This window comes from Melanerpes formicivorus, unplaced genomic scaffold (genome assembly GCF_026170545.1).
Source record: "Melanerpes formicivorus ecotype bairdi unplaced genomic scaffold, bMelFor1.0.p_v2 SCAF_11, whole genome shotgun sequence".
Taxonomy (NCBI): Eukaryota; Metazoa; Chordata; class Aves; order Piciformes; family Picidae; genus Melanerpes; species Melanerpes formicivorus.
This window is the reverse complement of record NW_027142363.1, coordinates 9092935-9107979: the sequence shown is the minus strand read 5'-3', so window position 1 is coordinate 9107979 and position 15045 is coordinate 9092935. Positions and strand designations below refer to the sequence as shown.

General features: G+C 44.5%; 1 protein-coding gene across 3 annotated transcripts in view; it reads left to right on the top strand.

Annotated features, from left to right (window-relative positions):
• The window catches only part of APP (amyloid beta precursor protein), a 236614-nt gene extending 226480 nt beyond the window's left edge, over positions 1–10134 (top strand). For all 3 annotated transcript variants that reach the window (XM_068144469.1, XM_068144468.1, XM_068144470.1), the window contains one exon: positions 8799–10134. In XM_068144469.1, coding sequence (XP_068000570.1) covers positions 8799–8900 — 102 coding nt within the window. In that variant the 3' untranslated portion in view covers positions 8901–10134. The remainder of the gene's footprint in view (positions 1–8798) is intronic.
• The last annotated feature ends 4911 nt before the right edge of the window (positions 10135–15045 follow it).

Sequence of the window (15045 nt, the reverse complement as noted above, 5' to 3'; positions counted from 1 at the left end):
AGGTTGGAAGAGACCTCAAGGATCATTAAGTCCAACCTATAAACACAGACCCCATGACTAGACCATGGCACCAAGTGCCACGTCCAATCCCCTCTTGAACACCTCCAGGGATGGTGACTCCACCACCTCCCTGGGCAGCACATCCCAGTGACAAATGACTCGCTTGGTGAAGAACTTTCTCCTCACCTCGAGTCTAAACCTCCCCTGGCACAGCTTGAGACTGTGTCCCCCTGTTCCGGTGCTGGTTGCCTGGGAGAAGAGACCAACCCCTTCTTGGCTACAACCACCTTTCAGGTAGTTGTAGAGAGCAGTAAGGTCTCTCCTGAGCCTCCTTCTCCATGCTAAACAATCCCAGCTCCCTCAGCCTCTCCTCACAGGGCTGTGCTCAAGGCCTCTCCCCAGCCTTGTTGCCCTTCTCTGGACACATTCAAGTGTCTCGATGTCCTTCTTAAACTGAGGGGCCCAGAACTGGACACAGTGTGAGTATTGTTGGGAATGCACATACATGAATTTCTTTAATTTAGCTCACATATAAACATTTGAGAGAGGCCTTCTGTGTATTGTGCTGTACCCTGCAAGGGCTTTGCCTGTACAGGGACTTTATTGCTTTTTATTCTCCCAGCAAAATTTTCTTTTGCCACCATCATCTTCTGATTTATGACTAATCTGAAAGCTGTGCATTTGAGAAACAATATATGAGGCTGCTGTGGGATTTTGTAGTTTTCCCAAGCTACCAAGTGCATTTGTGGTCAGTTTACAGGATCTTAAAATAGCTCATCTGTTGCTTGGGTATAAAGGGATCTCTGTAGGGAGAAAAAAGTTTACTTGTGAGAGCTGTAAGGAAGCTCATGCATCTTTATTTTCCTCTTGTGTATTGACATCTGCTTTGCTGTATGAGTGTCTGGTTTGTGCATAGTACTAACATTAGCCAATATTGGGAACATTTACATATTTTTGCCTACCAAAACTGGTATTTTACATTTTAATCAAAACTAACTCTTGTCCAGTCTGCAATTACACTGGCTTCAGCTCTAGTCAATTGAACCTTGCTTTGGTCTTGCTGGACACATACATGCTTCCTGGTACATGTATTTAGAGGACACAGTCTCAAGCTGTGCCATGGGAAGTTTAGGCTGGATGTTAGGATGAAGTTCTTCACAGAAAGAGTGATTGGCAATTGGAATGGGCTGCCCAGGGAGGTGGTGGAGTCACCATCACTGGAGGTGTTTAGGAAGAGACTGGATGGGGTGCTTGGTGCCATGGTTTAGTCGATTAGATAGTGTTGCATGATAGGTTGGACTCGATGATCTCTAAGGTCTTTTCCAACCTGGTCTGGTCTATGCTATCCTCTTCTATGCTATGCTATCCTCTTCTATGCTATGCTATGCTATTGTCTTCTATGCTATTGTCTTCTATCCTATGCTATTGTCTTCTATTCTATTCTATTCTATCACCTGGGACAATGAAGGGCCTTTATCTTCAGCCTGTGAGTGTATGCCCCTGTATCCATACTGTGGTTGCCCACATGGTTTGAAACCTTCTGAAGAGATGTAGCCAGATAAGAACTGACACTTTCAGATGATATTTGAGCAGACAGCAAGCTGTACAGAATTTGGACTGAGAGACAGAAAACAGTAAGCAGGAATCTCAGCTTTAACTTCCCATATGAAGGCTTCCAGCCTATTTTATAGAAAGTTGAAATGGGTTTTAGTTGGAAACCACTGAGTTGATAGCTGCTGCCAGCAGTTGTGCAGCTCTCATTTGGCTGAGTTTAAGAACTACAGAATAGATCAGGAGGCTTGCTAGGCCAAAGGTCCAAGTCAGACATTGAATGTGGGCATACCCTTATTGTAGTACAACCTTAAAATTCCAGGTTGGCTTCACCTGATAGAATGACAGAGCAAAGGCAGGCCTGGCTTCCTGTGAGCTTTCCTTAGTGACAGTGAAGATGGAAATGTTGGGCTGGAAATAGCATGCACAAGCTGAACACATAATTCATGTCAAAATGACAGCTTTGCTTAGGAAATAAAAAAAAACATCACAGAAAACCATACAGCTTTGGCACACAGATGTGCCACAGATATTAGTCAATTTGTAGTGCCACAGCGTAGATGATGTCACCTTGTAAATTAGCTGCATTGTGTCTGGCACTGGCAGACAGGATTCCTTATTCTGCCAGACTTGCTCTGTGGTCTTGGCAGACTGCATAGCCTCACTGTCTAAGCTTCTGGCCTGAAAGAAAGGCATAAAGTCTATTTCTGTCCCAGGTTGGGGAAAATTTTGTAGCACTTACTTCAAGGAGAAAGCCCTGCACCCAAAGATCCATATACAATGGATGTTTAATATTAAAATGTCTTCAGAATTAAACTGTTCCATTCTAAAGAAGATTAATTTGTTCAGCAGCAATGCACCTTTAGTGTGCTGTGCTCAAAAAAGCACAAAAGAGCATAATCAGCTCGTGTGAAAATAACACCTCTGGATTGGCTGGGTACATTTTATCCCAATTTGCAACCTGTTTGTTGCATGTCAGGAGTTACTGTGAGAGTTTTAGCTCTGTGGTAAGGGATGCAGCATTAGCTCTTTGGTAATGGATGCTTTCTCCCAGGCAACCAGCGCCAGAACAAGAGGACACAGTCTCAAGCTGTGCCAGGGGAAGTTTAGGATGGATGTTAGGAAGAAATTCTTCATAGAGAGAGTTGTTGCCCATTGGAATGGGCTGCCCAGGGAGGTGGTGGAGTCACCATCATTGGAAGTGTTTAGGAGGAGACTTGATGGGGTGCTTGGTTGCATGGGTTAGTTGATTAGGTGGTGTTGGATGATAGATTGGATGTGATGATAGTGAAGGTCTCTTCCAACCTGGTCTATTCTATTCTATTCTATTCTATTCTATTCTATTCTATTCCATTCCATTCCATTCCATTCCATTCCATTCCATTCCATTCCATTCCATTCCATTCCATTCCATTCCATTCCATTCCAAACCAGGTCCTGTTCCACCTGTATTCTCATCTGCTGAAAGGTGAACTCTTAACTGCAGTATTTTTTACTCACTTCACTATTTCTTTAACAGAAGATGCTATTAGAAATCCTGTTAGTGTGGGGTTTGGTTGGGTTTTTGGGGGGTTTTTAGCTCTGAGGAAAAATATACTTGTCCAACTTTAGGAAAAGTGACAAAATCATTTTCTTCCAAGTCTGAGAATATAAATGTTTCAAAGAGGTTTCAGCCTCCCCAGGGAGACTTCCACAGTTAAGTAAATGCTGAAGAGGTTGAAAATTGCTTATTGTATGTGCACATAAGCACTCCAGCAGACAATCTGAAGGTGGTGTTTGCTGGTGCACACACTCCCATCTGTCTAGAGCAGGTTACTTGCTCCATGAATGCAGGTAGCAAAAGAGAGGTTCTCAGCTGTCTTGTGCTCCAGAATTCAGCAGACTCTGTCATCTCCTCCTCTTTCAGGATCTCCTCTTCAGAGCTCATTTGCTTTCTCTTATGGAGGCAAGACCTCCATCAGGATGGGGAAAGGTGGCAACAGGAGGGCTCACAGCAGTAGCTTTACAGTGAAGGTGATGGGGCACTGGGACATGCTGCCCAGAGAAGCTGTGAAGTCTCATTCTCTGGAGACTTTCAAAACCCACCTGGATGCGTTCTGTGCAGCCTGCCCTAAGTGATCCTGCTTTGGCAGGTGAATTGGACTAGATGATCTCTAGAGGTCCCTTCCAACCCCTTACATTCTGTGATTCTGTGATCCATGTGTCATTATTTAAACCGCAGTGCTGTGTTCAATACATCTCTGATGGCTGCCAGCACCTCCTGTCTGGGTTTTTGATCTGCCCCACATGCATAGAGGCAGCACATAAATTTTTCAGCAGCATTACCATCTTCCTGACTCCACATTAGGATTTTCTGTTTGAAAGATTCATAGGCTGAAGCAGAAGAGGATAGATGGAAAGACAGTCTCCAAAGAGGTTATCTACCTGACTGAGCTGCTTTCTCAAGAGACATCATGTCATGAAAAAGAGAAGTGTCTAGGCTGCTTCTCAGCAGCACCAAAGTACCCACACCTCTTATGTTCTGTGTTCAACTTCTGCCACCTCCATAATGGATGCAAAAAGCTTCTTAAAGTGGTAAAAGGCTTTGGGGGTTTTCTGACAGAGAGCTAATCAGGTTCAAGGCATGCTGTTTGGCAGAGCAATGCCTGGGACAGAGGTGGTGAGGAATGAGGAGACGAGTTTGGCTGAGCAGAAAAGCCGCCATTCAGGATGAGTGATGGTGCATGTAGGTTGGCAGTGAGATGGATTGCCCTGCAGCAGCCAGCTCCAGGAAGGAGAGGGAGTATCAGCACTACTCATTTTGAAGACTAAAGGGGAAGTTTTAAATAAAAAATTGCCCAGGCCTGCCAGGAGGAGCTTCAATCAATCCCCTTCATCCAGAAGTGCCATATTGCAGAGGTTATTGGACTTCTGTCATAAACTGGTTTCATCAAAGGGAGGCTTTTTAATATTGTGCAAGGGTGTTAAAAATTCATCTCATTTTACTGCCCTTGCTCATTGTGTCTTAGTCTTTCTCCTCCCTGATTTCCTCCCAGGTTTCTCATGAATTATTTTTTTCTTGGTTTCTGCTGCCTTGCACTTTCTCAGATTCTTTTTTATTTATGTTGTTGTCTTACTCCATTTCTTTCCCACAAGCAGGTTGTGCTGTGTGCTTATCATGTCTTCTAGTCCTGAATAAGCAGTGCTGAGTGGGAGGCTTAAGCTAAAATGGGTGACAGAGTTCAACACAGTGTTGCTTGGCGCTTAAATATGAAGAAGCTCAGCACAGGTTCTGGCGTAGCCCTGCTTTGCATCCCAGCCTAGCAGGGGGAGCCTCCTAGAGAGAAAGATGCTCTCAGGCATCTATTGAGAACACAGATATCCCAAATCCTTCAACCCCAGAGCTTCATACTGTGCTTTCATTTCATGCTAAAAGAGAATCTGTTGGTGGGTTTAGTTGTGTGTTGTGAGGCTCTGACTTCTTAGAGAAGCACTAGACCCTGTGGTAGTGTGGTGTTACTGTTCACAAGAACCAAGGCTGACTTGGTGCTACAGCAGACCCCTCAGGAAGGAAAGGAAGGGTGGCTTTTCCTCTGCACACACTTTGTATTGTTGTTTTCTACAAGTGCCAAGAAGGCTACAGGAACACTTGCTGTTTTCCCTGCTTTGTTCTTCTTTTTCCTTAGCAGCCTCATTAGTGACAACTCCAGCAGCAGCAGATGGCACGCAGCAGCATTGTCACAACCAAAGCAGTTAATGCTATTAAATGTGTGTGGTAGTTAAGGCAGGGATTAGGTCTTGTACATGTTTGTACAAAACCTATAGAGAATGGATTTGTTAGCCCCTACTGCTGTTACACTGATGACATACCTACTTCGAAGAAAACAAGTGCTCTGCCCAACAGCAGCAGCAGCAAAGAAGTGCCAGAAGTTGAATCATGGCATATGGATTTAAATGGTGCATTCTTGTGAAGCTGTGGAGAAAGGACAGGTAAAGCAGCAGGAAGCAACCCAGCCTCTGGAGCTGATTGCAGACATGAGTGCTGTGAGTTGTTGCAGCTCTCTCAGTGCCTCTCACCCAAGCCCACTGCTGCTCTCTCTGCTGGGTGTAGGTGAGACTCGAGCAGCAGCGGGCACAAACGGGTCCTTGCAATGCAAGTACACAGTTGCATGCCAGCTGCTGAGCACATCGTTGTACAGAGATGTCTTGGAGATTTGGGTGTAGAGGTTGAAGAGGAGATGGGCTGTGAAATTCCCAGGGGTTCTCCTGTCCTTGATGGATCAAAATGATTGTAGACAGCCAAGCTGAGCACTCAACGCTCGCACAGGCTGGCCAGGGGAAACCTGTCCTTCAGAAGAAAGTATTTTTCTTTGTGTCACTTCTGAAGAGAGAGAGGGACAGGGGAAGAAAAGCACTATCTTCCCCCCTCCCCAGTTTCTAAAACAAGGGAAATCTGGAAAGAGAAGCTTAAAGCAAGGGTGCCATCTCTCTAAGCAACATCTCACTGCCAGACGGCATGGCACAAGAGGCGAAGAAAGAGACAGCCTTGGAGCTCACTGCATAAGGGAATTGCTTGGTACAAATCCAACCTAAAAAAAAGAGAGAGGGAAAGACAGCCTTTGAGTGGAAGTATTTTAATAGCAAAAAAAAGGCCAAATTATAATGCAGAACCAGAAAGGCAGAAAGCACCATGCCAGTGATCCTTTCTGCCTGGCATCCTGTTTCCTGCTGGAAGAAGTCAAGGGCTTGCTGGAATGCTCAAGGCTCCCAGCTATGGAGAGTTTCACAATAACTTTGTGAGCAAACGCCATATGTGACCCCTGAAGCTGGGTATTGCACAAAAATGTTCAGTCACTGCATAAGGAAAACATTTGACTGAAGATAGAAAGTTGATTGAAAACACAATTTGAGAGTTGGAACACGGAGAAGGAGCTTTCGAAGGGGCACAGATATGAAAACAGATCGGATTTGGGATTAGCAGTTCCTCTGAGCAGTCAAGTGCATGTGCCACACACAAAACATTTTCTTGCCCAACTAGGAGAACATGAAGACAGAAGATGGCTGAGGAGCCATTTTTGGGTTGGTACTGTGGGAAAGATGGTACCGTGGTATAACCCACTGCAGTAAAAGAATGGCTGCAAAAACAGGCTGAGCAGCCTGTGCTTGTCCCAAGCATGGAAGAACATAGCTTTAATCTTTCTCCAGGGTATCAGGTAGTAATTTACTGAAGGTCATAGTCTGTCCTCACTAAGCTGAGTGTTTTCCAATATTGTAGATTAGATTTAAAGTGAGTATCAGACATAAGTACTTCTCCTTTGATATTTTATTAAAAGGTTAGAGTAAGTTAGCCTACTATATGAGGCTTCTTGAGAGAATAGACTTTCCCTTCTCCACAAAGCTGGCTTTATGCTAAAAATAAATGGCCATTTCTCCTAAAGGTCAATACTTAGAGTAATCCACAGGAAAATGTTTGTACCAAACAGAGTCTTAGACACCTTCCTGGTTTTAAATTTTTGATGATGTCAAATTCCCTTTTTACCTTCTTTCTTTTAAGAGCTGCCAAACACCAGAGATACCAGATAGCAAATGAAATAGCTGACAGGCTATTAACCATAGGTGCTCAGCAAGAGAGCCAGAGTACAGTGGGGTTTGAATACACTCAAAAATTGAGCTCATGCAGCAGAAGTAAAATACCTAATTAACATTTAGAGAGTGTTCCTGTCCACCCTAGTTTGATGAAATTTTACCTTTTACCATAATGGTCAGTGAAAGATGAAAGTAATTTGTGGAGCAGCAGGTATTCAGTGGAGGAGTCTTGACTGAGCTGTGGTTTTGCCTGTCTTCCAGATAATCAAGAAAGGTCATTCTCTGTTAAGCAGAAATGCTTAAACCAGTGCAGACACATCAAGTTTTTTTCTCACTAAAGTGAACCAAATGTGACCCTGGAGACAGAGAAGTACTGCTTCCACGAGTGCAATGGGATTCTTTGGTCACCCTGTGTCTGGCTACTCTGACATTTCTTTGCTACCCTCATTTCATTTATTTTCCATTGAATCTTTCTAGATCTTGAGACCACAGCACCCACAAAAGATCTGAGGGCAAAATACAGACAGAAAGCAGCCTCCAGCAACTGAGCTTTTCCTTTTGAGAGCTAGCTGATCCCAAGTATAAATAGCAGTATCTGTTCTAGTGGAAAAAGTCCAACTGATAATGGGAGACTAGCAGGGAGGTGCAAAATATATCCCCTTTTTTTGTTTGTGGAGTGACTTGCTTGCTGTGCCATGCAACAGAAAACAAAGCTGATACTGCCACATTTGGTCAGCTCATCTTAAAGTCCTGAAGCAAAAAACTTGAGTTGCAGAATTGTTCCTACTGCCTCACCTTCTGCATATTACTCTGTCCAAAAAGTGAAGCATGACTGTCACAGCTGCAAGGGCCATCCTCTTGTAAGTCATCTTTAAAGATGTTTGCTGGCTTCTTATTTATTGCTGGGTGCAATGCTGTCTGTTGGCTTTGTTCATGAGACCAGTTGCAGTCCTGCATTATCTTGGAGAGAAGAGTTTTCAGAGACAGTTCTCTTCAGTCTAAGTGAGGGCCTCCAGGCCCTAGGTTTACAGAATCACAGAATCACCAAGGTTGCAAGAGACTTCAAAGATCATCAAGTCCAACCTGTCACCACAGACCTCATGACTAAACCATGGTTTAATACTCTTTAATGGAGTATCGTCTTCACAGTATCACAGTATAACTAAGGTTGGAAGAGACTTCGAGGATCATTGAGTCCAACCTATCAACACAGACCCCATGACTAGACCATGGCACCAAGTGCCACATCCAATCTCCTCTTGAACACCTCCAGGGATGGTGACTCCACCACCTCCCTGGGCAGCCTATTCCAAAGATGAACGACTCGCTCAGTGAAGAACTTTCTCCTCACCTCGAGTCTAAACCTCCCCTGGCGCAGCTTGAGACTGTGTTCCCTTGTTCTGGTGCTGGTTGCCTGGGAGAAGTCTTTATCACTTCTCAGACACCTTTATATTAGACTTGCTTTTGAGATTTAGACTGGCCTTGGGAGCTAACTTACTTTCCCCTCTTCATTTAGAAGGAGAGGGGAAAAAAAGGGAGAAGGAGACAAGGAAGAACCTGTCAAACAAATTGCATTGTGTTTAGAGGATACTTTCTGCTTGAGTCCAGATGGGGGGGACATGTGAGGTGGTAAGCTGTCAGTCAAGCAAAAATGTGAGCCTGTTTGTTTCTTCTTACGACAGGTGGATGCTGCAGTGACACCAGAGGAGCGCCACCTTTCCAAGATGCAGCAAAATGGCTATGAAAATCCCACCTACAAGTTCTTTGAACAGATGCAGAACTAGGACACCACAGCAGCCTCACGAGTTGGACAGCAGAATGATTGCTTCACTGCCCATCGGTGTTCAGTTATAGAATAATGTGGAAAGAAAGGAAAAAAACCCAACACTCTGTTTTATTATTTACTCATTCTCGCCTTTTGACAGCTGTGCTGTAACACAAGTAGATGCCTGAACTTGAATTAATAAAATCAGTAATGTATTTTCTCTCTCTTTCTCTTTACATTTCAGTCTTTACACTACATTATTAATGAATGTTTTTTGTGTACTGTAAAGAGGCTAGCTGTATTTAACTAGTGCATGGATAGATTCTCTCTCCCAATTATTTATCACGTAGCTCCTTAGCCAGTTGTATATTATTCTTGTGATTTGTGACAAAAATTAAGTCCTGATTGAAATATGCTTTAAGGATTGACGGGGGATGCTTTCCGTGTCTGTGGGGGTTTAGCTGCTTCTCTTTGCTGAGCTACTTTGGGTTGGTTGGTTGTTTTTTTTTTCCTGATCACTATGCATTTTAAAGTAAAACAACGTTTTTTAAGAGGTATTCCAGATGAGTTACTGAAATTCTTTTTCCCTCTGCAGCTGCATTTTATTGTACAGATTGTTGCTCCTGCTGTATTAGTGACGTAGAAATCATGGGAATACACATTCGTTTCTTTGTGCCTGTTTTATGTGCACACTTTAGGCATTGGAAGGTAAACTTCTATTTTCTTTTCCATGTATCTTTTTGATCTTACAAAAACAAACCAACAACAACAAAAAAAATATGAACAAGAATCCCTGTTAATTGTGAGCACTTCTTGGGGTGGGGGGGGAAAAGTGCCTGCTGGTTGAAAAATTAACAGGGATCCTCTGCAGGATGATTGTACAGAACCATTGCTTATGAATTGATAGCTTTCTACACTGTGTTACATAAATAAATTAAGAAAAAAGAACGTTTGGGCAAGAGTTTTCTTTGCAGGCAGAAAGCAGAAGTTTTCTAAAAGCCACTTAAATGGCCAAGTGGATGGATGTTCACACTGAGAGAGGGCTGAGAAGGGATTTACCTACAAGGATCACGGCACTCGCAGTCAGACCAGAGCAGAAGGGAGACGGCAGTGAGACGGGGTGGGGAGTGAAGGGCACTGACTTTAGGACACCTGCCTCTCTAAGATGTCTTCTTTTCCTTTTTTTTTTCCCTTTTCCTTTCTTTCAGTTTGTATAATAGTGTTTTAATGTAAATAAATACATTCCTGGAGGAGCCCTCTTGTAGTGGTGTGTTTCTGCGCCGGCCAGCTGCCCTCGCTTGAGCAGAGGAGCCCAGCATGAATGATGCGACCTTTCGCCTCCCCATGCGTCCCCAGGAGCAACTTGCTGGCAGTCTCTTCTCTCAACATTGCTGCTCCACTTCTGTCAGCTTCCTGGTGAGATCAGTGACCTGCAACGTTCTTCATCCATGAACACAAAGAGTCTCCCAGGCTGCCAGACCATCCAGCCCATTAATGCAGTCTGACAGTGAGTGCCTGGGAAGGCTGGAACAGCACCACCAGTCATTTTTTCCCCAAAGCTGCAGGAAAAAGGCAAAGACCTTGGTCAGCCATGGTACATAAATGCCAGCCAGGCACCTTCTGGGCTTTGCTGGCTAGAAGCCTGTCTCAGAGGTTCCTTCAGTGCCCTCTAGGGGCAGGTGTGCGGTACAGGGCTCACCTGCCAAGAGTGGCAAGACCGCTGTTAGTGAGTGGACCTGGTGATCTTCCAAGCAGCCTCTACCAAAGCACAGCAAGGACCCCTCAGGTTGAGCTTGGAGATCAGCTGATGGAGCTAAAAGCTGAGTAGTAAAGTGGGAGTTGCATGAACACAAAAGAGAATTACTGTTGCTCTGCAGCAAACAGATTAGATAAAGCAGGACTGGGGATAGAGAACTAGAAGTAGAATAAAGACAGCAAGATCCACCCAGGGAAAGCCCCTTGTTAAATTGGTTTGTCTGCAAGCCATGGCAGCCCTTTATCCAGCCTCACCTGCAGCTCTTGTCTGCACAGTGAGGTGGAACATAACTACAGGGAGGCTGCCAGCTCAGGTGAATAGAAGAGCCAGTGCAAAGGATCAGAGCCCTGGAAACAGTGTTCTTTTCAGACCCTGGAGTACCAATGCTTTAAAAAGAGCTTCCAGAATGCTCTCAGAAGGTTTACCATCTTGTTTTAAAGCTAGGCAGTTTGGGCCATGATAACGGATGATGGTGAGCAGACAGCAGGCCTCGAATTGCTCCAAAAGACATCTATTTCACATAGATTGTGTTAGGTGCCTGTGTGTTTCCACAGGTCTTATTATACAGGTTGCACATACCCCCAGGAAAGGAATGCATGAGGCTCTTTGCTGTGTGCATGTCCAGTGTCATAGAGCAGGCTCCTACTTTGGGAGTCAGACAGGATGTAATTCAATTTATTGCAGTCTCATTAACAGAGCATTATCAGAAATCCTTCTAGAAGAAGCTGGAGTAATCCATAAAATGCAGAGGGCCACTGGCCTTTAAAGCAAATCCCATTTATAATACCATAATCCTATGCAATCCCAGTTACAGAAAAATGCAATTGCTTTGAACAGTAATTCCCAGACAGCCAAGCTTCCTGGTGTAGGTTTATTTGTCCAGTGAGACACTGGTGCTGCTCTTGCTACTTAGGGGCGAACTTAATCACTGAGTTTTACACACTGATTAAGTGATCAGTTTTTATGATTCCATCCATACAGGCGCACTCCTGAAAGCAAGGGAATAAATGCATACTGTGACACACCTGTAAAGCACAGGGAGCTTTAAAGCACAAAGTTCCTGCAACTTTCAGAGGAATGTTCCCACAGCTGCTGCAACCCTGGAAGCTACCTAGCCATTTATCACAGTTCCTGGGTAATAGCAGCAGAATCTTGCCCATCTCAAGCCATGCCAGCTCCTTATTGTGGAAAGATTGTATTAGGAGTAAATAAAAGCAGCAGTTTGACAGGTTCATAAAGCAGAAAAGCTGTCAGAGGCCAGTAGCTCAGCACCTCACTTCCAAGCTCAGGATTGATTTGGTATTGCCCACTCCAGCCATAAACCGAGCTGGGTGGTTGCTTGCAGCTATGGACTGGAAACAAATTCTGCTCCCCAGCCCCAAGAAAATTAGGGATGTAGGGGGGAAAAAATACAATTAAAATATCCCTGTATCTTGATTTGAGAGATTGAATGTGAAAAATGTTATGGCCTGAGTCATTTTGACAGAATGGGGTTAGGGAGCACTTACACGGTGGGTCCAGCAGCAGAGCTGGTGAGGGTGGTCCTCAGGAAGAAAGAACAGTGCTGAGCAAGGATGACTGCCAGCACCAATCTCCTCGGCCTCTGGCATACCTGCTTGCTTCTGAAGATATTGGTGGTCCTGCTCTTGGTTGGTTTGCACAGATCCTTTCAGATTAATGAGTACCAGATGCAAAGTGAAACGCCAGACATTATGAAGCACATACTAGAGGAGCCACTCCAGAAGACATGCATACATGTGCCATGCTCTGCATTCAGTACCTGCCCCTTGGTAAATTTCGTTCTCCAGCTACAAAGTGGTCTAGGAAATGCAAAGGGAGGCCTGGTGTTGCCCTTACAGAGAACAGCTTGTAGCAGCTGTGTTTTCCATCAGGTCTGTCATGATCCTTGCACAGCTCCAAAGTCTCTATCCTCATTATATCCGCACTTACCAAGGCAATTTTACAACCATCGCTGTGTGGCCAAATGGCTCATTTTTATTGTTTAAACTAATGGATGTGGTGGGTGGTGGGTAAGCTGCTGTTAAAATGCTTCTAGGCAGCAAGATTGAAAATATCCTAATGACACAGGACAACAGATGACAAATAACACTGTGTGCAGCATCCTGGTTGCATTCCTCTGCCGTGTTTCCACCACACGATAAGGAGGGTCTCATGTCCAGCTTCTCATCCACCAGTACCCACAAGTCTCCGCAGAGCTGCTTTCAATCCCTCCGTTCCCCAGCTTGTTTTGACACTGAGGATTCCCCCAACCCAGCTGCAAGACCTGGAACTAGTGCCTCTGGTGTTTGTAGCCCAGTTTGTCTAAAGTAGTTCCATAGAGAGAACCAACAGCATGGTTTCAGATAGGATCTCACCATGATCAAAAGATAGACACTATTCTTTTTAAAGACTACTACTAAGTATATTCTTTAAAAGGAGAGAGAGAAAACCAGCTGGCACAGGGAAGACACCCCTCAACATGGGTGGCCAGCACCTGCAGGAAGCAGATTCTTGAAATAGCTACTATGCTGCTGCTGGTTCAAAACAGGATGTCATAATTATGTCTGTTTCAAGTCCCTGAATACCAGGCTGAGGCCATCTAACTATGCCTAAGTGCTACTTCAGGCTGTAGCTCTGGGGAGCAGTTCAGATGCAGGATCTTTTTTCTGTTTAATTGGGATGAGGGTTGAGGAGAAACAGACAAAATCTCATCTGTCCCTTATGCTGCTTCTCCAAAAAGGGACTCCTGCACTCCTCGAGCCCCTGCACATAGATTGTAGCAAACAGCTACAGCCAGCAGTGGTTTGTGTTTTGTTTCTCTTGCATAGAAAACCTGCATTGCCAAGGCATTTGGCTGGCTTTGGCAATAGGTTGCTAGAAGATCTGCTGTCAAAGTCTGCTAGCTGTCAAAATTCAGTAGCCAGAAGTGTTTAGAAGTCAACAGTCTGTGGTTTACAGAGCCTAAATTTTGTATGGTTGGGATTTTTAAAAAGTATACAAAAATAGATACAGAGCATGAAACTCTGCTCAGTGCTGCAGGATAGGTGCTGTCCTTAAAAGCCCACCTAAATGAAGGGGCACTCAGGAGGAGAAAGCCAATGGCAGGCAGCAAAAAGGGCTGCTTTTCCTCAAGGAGAGTTGGCCAAGCTCAGGCCTCCCTCTCCTGCTTGCCAAGGACAGCCCTAAGGAAACACTTGGAGCCACAAAATGCATGATCCAAATCCCACTGATAATCCATACTTTATAGAGAAAATAGCCAACACCCCCATCCTGACCTTCCATTCATAATCAGTGACCAGAGAACACCTTCCATAGGCTATAGGACCCACCAATGGAGGCACAAAGTAAAGACAGACAAATCTGGTTTGCACTACAAAGTACCAGTGTGAACAAGGCTCTCCTAAGGCAACTCAGAGCAGAACAGAAAGAATAAGGAAATGCAGAGAGCCACAAATGCACATACAGTGTCAGAGGAGAGGCCTGCCTAAGCCCAGCAGCCCTCTTCCCCTGGTAACCAAAAATGGAAGGTGGGGAAGGATGGAAAAGATTCCTAGATATCCACTGTGTTCTCCCCAAGATGTCTCACACTGTTAGGACTTTCAAAAGGTGCCAGTGGCTGCATGTATGGTTGCTGGTGCAAGCCACAGAGAGCATTTAACATCCACAGCACCTGGTCCAGATAGGCATGTCTAGAACATGGCAGTGCAAGGTAGGGCCTTGATGGGGTGCAAGCATATAGGCCCATTTTATAAGGGAAATGCCACAGCAGAGTGTCTAGCCACTGCCTTCAGCCTGTAGTGACATTTTAATGCAGAATGGCCTTTATGACACAGAATCACCAGAATCAAACCCAGCACTCTTAGGCAAGTGACGTGCCCAAGCATAAACTCTCTTTACTTTGGCTGTACCAGTATAATACCTGCATAATACCAGTCCCTTCAAAGGGCTGGATTGTTATTCTGAGCATGACTTTGATCAAATATAATCCTTAAACATAATGGTTAAACAACATAATGCAAATCAGAGTGATCATTTTGCAGGTTCCCCAGAACTGAGGTGCCTCTGGTCTGCTGGCAATATTAAGGAACTGGCATTTGATATGGTTCTAGCTGAAGATGCTAGTGAGCTCATGCTTAAGGTAAACAATATAAGCACAGATTGAAGGTGGCTTCAGCTTTCAAACTGGAACTCCAGACAGAAGAGTAGTCTCAGTAATGTTGCAGGTGGGTAAATGGCATTTTGGACTTCCCTCTGTGATATCACATCTGTAAAGTATGTGCAGTTACATACCTACTGGGTGGCAGACTGTCATAGTATCACAATACACCAGCCTATGTACACGAAGTCTCAGATATTGGTCAAAGTAATGGGCTTAAGCTCAATGATCTTCTGTATCTCACTTACCCAC